The sequence below is a fragment of the Papaver somniferum genome, chromosome 7 (genome assembly GCF_003573695.1).
Source record: "Papaver somniferum cultivar HN1 chromosome 7, ASM357369v1, whole genome shotgun sequence".
In the NCBI taxonomy this organism is placed as follows: domain Eukaryota; kingdom Viridiplantae; phylum Streptophyta; class Magnoliopsida; order Ranunculales; family Papaveraceae; genus Papaver; species Papaver somniferum.
In genome coordinates, this window is record NC_039364.1 from 217278477 (window position 1) to 217283343 (window position 4867).

General features: G+C 36.9%; 1 protein-coding gene across 1 annotated transcript; it reads right to left on the reverse strand.

The window, feature by feature from the left end:
• Positions 1-734: 734 nt before the first annotated feature.
• On the reverse strand, positions 735-1847 carry LOC113295946. Its single transcript, XM_026544277.1, has 3 exons — positions 1437-1847; positions 1119-1334; positions 735-896 (listed from the first exon to the last, which is right to left on the reverse strand). Exons 1-3 carry the CDS (start codon positions 1845-1847, stop codon positions 735-737), a joined length of 789 nt encoding a protein of 262 aa, XP_026400062.1.
• Between the last annotated feature and the right edge of the window lie 3020 nt (positions 1848-4867).

The window sequence follows — 4867 nt, forward strand, 5'->3', positions numbered from 1 at the left end:
GTTTGAATAGCCTTCTTTAACCCATTTAATCCTTGCTTTTTCCTTCATCATAGAATTGAGCTGAGTTTCTTTTGAATTATAAATATTTTGAGCTTGAACCAAATTATTAAAAGCCTCAATATCAGATGGGTTATTGTAAGAAAAGAGCATAGCAGCTTTCACTTTTTCTTCAGCTTCCTTTATCTGCACATTAACATTGCCAAATACTCTCCAATTCCAATCCTTAATTATGGCTTTTAACCTCTTTAAATTATATTGGAAAATGTAAGCTGGATTTCCAGAAACTTCTTCAGACCAACATTGTGCAACAACTTCCATAAAATTTGGATAGTCCAACCACATCTTCTTAGATTTAAATGAAATATTTGTTGGCTTAGGAAAATGAGCACTACCTCCCAGCAAAGGTGCATGATCTGATGCAATTCTAAGACCCACTTTGTAACCCCAATCTGCAAATTTTTGGAACCATAGATGATTATAAACTACTATATCCAAATGACAAAGAATTCTGATATTACCCTGTTGACAATTAGACCAAGAGTGAGATATTCCTGATTTTGGAGCTTGTATTAGTGCACAATTGTTGAGACAACCATTGAAATCTTGCATTGATCTTCTATTAGGAATTCTGCCTCCAACTTTTTCATCTGATGAGATAATAGAATTAAAATCACCAATTGCTAACCAAGACTCACTAATTGCTTCCATTTCTGCCCATAAAAACCTTTTCTGATTCACCCCACATGTGCATGAATACCAGAAATAAGCACATCTCCAATACTAATAGTGATCATTTGACTAGACATAAAAACTACTGAAGGTGTATGAAGATCTTTATTCCAAAATACCCAAATGTTTCCCTTATTATGATTGACTGAATTATGAATTGCCATACCCTGCATTCAAAGAAGGAGTACACATAACTTTTGGTTCTGCTACAAAAACTACTGAAGGATTAAATTGATTGACAAGAGACCATAATTTATTTTGAGACCCTGGTCTTCTCAAGCCTCTTAAATTCCAGAATAAGAATTTCATTGTTTAGGATGGAGGCCTGCAGTGCCTCCCTTCCCTGGATTCTTTCTAAAATTCCATTTAGGTTGGGGTTTTTTAATTACCTCCTTTGAAGCTTCCTCATTATTGATTGTGGGAGATTTTGGAATTGAAGGTCTTTGAACTACTCTTGACCAAGAAGTAAATGGTATTCTTTCTGATGATACAGTGCCATCAATACTATTAACATACTTAACCACACTGTTATCTAATGCATTATCTTGTACTACTTTAAGAATTTTAGAAGGACTTAATTCCACTTCATTGATAGCAGAATCATCCTGTAATGGAATGAATTTTCCTTTTTTAGAAATTTTGATTGTACTTTATATGTTACTTGATGATGAGATATCAATATTTGAAACTTGTACCACCTCATGAACCTTCTCTGGAGTTGGAGCTATATCAAATGGTTCCATAACCACTTTAGGAGTTTGAGGAACTTCTTGTTGCTTCCTAGTAGAAGGGACTTGCTCAATAGGCTTCTCTGGCTGAGTTTTAGCTCTACAATCAGAATGTTGATGACCCACTATTTTGCACTTCCAACAAAATTTAGGCAGATTAGTTAGAACAACACTTTGAGAGAAACATCCATACTTGGTAATGATCCATAGGTTATTTGGTATTGTTTTTGCCAAATCAATTTCTACTGAAACTCTTGCATAGTACCCACTTTGATAGTTTAAGGTAGCATCATCCACCTTAACTGGAGTTCCAAGAGCTCTGCTTAATTTGAATAAGGTTTCTTCATCCCAATATTCTAAGCTTAAATCTGGGAAATGAACCCACACCATAGCTTTAGATGTTCTTTGATTCTCAGGTCTAAAGTTTGGAATCCAATTTCTGACGCTTAAGAATTGTTCTTTGACTTCCCATTTACCAGATTTAATATAATTCTTATCCACTTCATTTTCTAGTTTGATCGTGAAAAACCCTTACCTAAAGGAATTAACTGACTTTTACCCGTCAACTTTCATTGTTTCAATAATAAAGCTGAAGCTTCTACAAATTTGAGATTCTGTAAATCAAGTCGACCAATCAAAGAATGTTCCCACAGATCATACCTTGTATTTGCTTGAGAATCTATCAAGTTGATCGAGATTTGAGCTTCATAGGATTTGGACAGATCCACCACCGATTGATGTATCTCAGAAGTTTGTTTTTCGTCGTCTAAATTCATATTCTTACCAGTATCCATATTAATAAATGCTAATCATTGTAAAATTCTAAGTGTAAACGAAGAGATTTTGATCGAGATTTGATGTCAAACCTCGAAAAACGATGAAGAAAATTCTGAGTTAGGGAGCCGATTCGCAGACAGTCTCTCACCTCAACTCAGTCACCAAATCCGTATACACACCGTTGTTAATATAGACTAACTGTTAATCACACAAAAACTCTAAGAATCTAGCCAAAATGGCTCAAACAAGAATCATATAATTCTATCTAATGGTCCTATGCCCATTTATGGTTCTACACCTTTTTATTATCTATCTTTAGAACGTATACGGGTTTACTAATTCTTTTGGGTTGATTCTATAGTCCATTAGCTAAGTCTAATAAATATCTACAACTTTACTTTTTAGAAGAAGTCAAAGGTTAATTCAGACCATAAGGGGTCCAAATCATCAACATAGGATAACTAGTCTTAAACCCAAGTCTACTAGACCAGCCCATTAACCTAAGGTCCAATCCATCTGAGTCAACTAAGAGTCTCTAACGGTCAACCTAATAGTCAACGTCTAAATCAACAGAGTCAAGGTCAGGTCAAAATGGTCCACTGAGTTAAGTCGGGTCAACTGAGTTAAACTAATTCAACTCATGCTAGATAGTCTGAGTCAGGTAAGAACATAATCAGTCAGATAATCTGACTAGGATGACTATCAGGCCTAATACTCAAGAACAGAAGTTATACAACTACTAAACATTTCATTTATTCAAATAAAATTCAACAATTCAATACATCTGTAATATAATCTTTACCTGCAATTGCAGCTTTAAGCTTCAACTAACACAACATCACTACTACTAACATCAAACAATTCAGCTCAACATAACGCAGCCTCTATAACTACATTGCAACCTTATCGAACCCCAAATCAATCGACTTCCTAGCCAATCTATTTCAGACTCAGGACACTTCTGTTGTACAACTATTTCAGTTCCATCACCTCGAAAACAATACCACAAAGCAAACTCTATAAAGAGAAATCTCCACTAGATCAACAATTACTTGTAACTCAAATTGACTATGCAACATTACCACCTTCAGGCCTACAATCCATTGCAACCACAACATATGTAACAACACCACAACCCCTAAGTATCACCAACATCTACAGAGCCACCATCACCAGTTCATTCCAACAGCACCAACTCCGTTACACAAACATTACCATTAATCTTTCACCTGTCACAGATCAAACAACATTCTCTTCTCCACCTTCAAATTGATGAGTGCCAAATAATGTATATATTTATCCCTTTTTGTTGGCATTTAACTCATCTTTTGTGCAGTAATTCTACATTTTATCCCATATTCTGTATTTTCATTGTTTTCAAGAATAAATATTTTTCTTACTTAATTTTGCATTTTTAGGTAATAAATAAAGTTTGGATGAATAGCATAGCGGAAAAGAGCAGAAAAGTAGTGAAAAGCCGGGAGGAATTACACAAGGAAGCCGCGAAGAATGTTGTGCACAAGACCAAAAGGCTAGAAGTGGGCTTGAAGAAGAAGAATTGTCCTTAAAGAAGATATGGGCTTGGCATACCCAAGGCCCAAAACCCTTACCCAAACCCATTTTCTATATCCATACCCGCCTCCATTCTCAGCCGTTAGATCGGATCCATTTCATCATCCAATGGTCGCTTCTTCATCGTTCATCAAAATCTGAAGTCCCTGCAAAACACCATAGTACCTAAATTCCAAGCCTTCGGATTAGATCACATTTAGATCCTACGGTCGCTTCTTTGCCTGCGCATCAAACCTCGATACTTCCGCTTAACACTACAACACCTAACTCCATCTGGTGTCGTCAATTTTGTTGTATCTCATAATCCAACGGTCTCCACATACCTCTCCATCGTAGCCGTTCGATTCAATCTATATGGGATCATCCAACGCTCTTTACTTGTTGTTCATCAAAACTCGCTACACCCGCTCAACACCCTAGCAACCGAACCCTATTACCCCAAAACAAACGGACCCTTCTTCTCCATCGGGTTCTTCCTCTCTTCTTCCCAAACAACAGAGAGCTGCTCTGCAACTCCATCACCTCCACCAGCTACACCTTCTTCTCGAACCACACCACCACCACAACCATCCGACAACACCATGATCTCCAGTAGCGCCACCCGACAACAGCAGCATCCTATCCCCCTAAACCTAGCCGTTGTATCTAACCCACACGCATCTCACTGACCTAGATGTGGGTTTGATGCAACACCTCGATTTAGGGCATCAGAAGAATGGAGAGGAGCATAGGGAACAATTGCAGAGCATGGGTCAGCGTCGAATTGGGTAAATTTTATTTTGGGAACCCTAATTTTTGGGATTTGGGGGAAACCCTAATTTTAATGTTTGGGTATAAATTGAGGGTTGGGTATCACTGTTAGAGGTGTTCTTGGACTAGCCAAGTTACCAATTAGGTTTAATTTCAATTTTTGGTTTAATTCTAATTTCAATTTCACTGTTAATTTTTAGGGTTCTTGTTTTGCAATTTTCATTCCCTTTTTAGTAGTTTAAATGTTGTGTTGTTCCTGTTAAATGTGTGTTGTTCCTGTTAATGTGTGTTGTTTACATGTGTGTTACTGT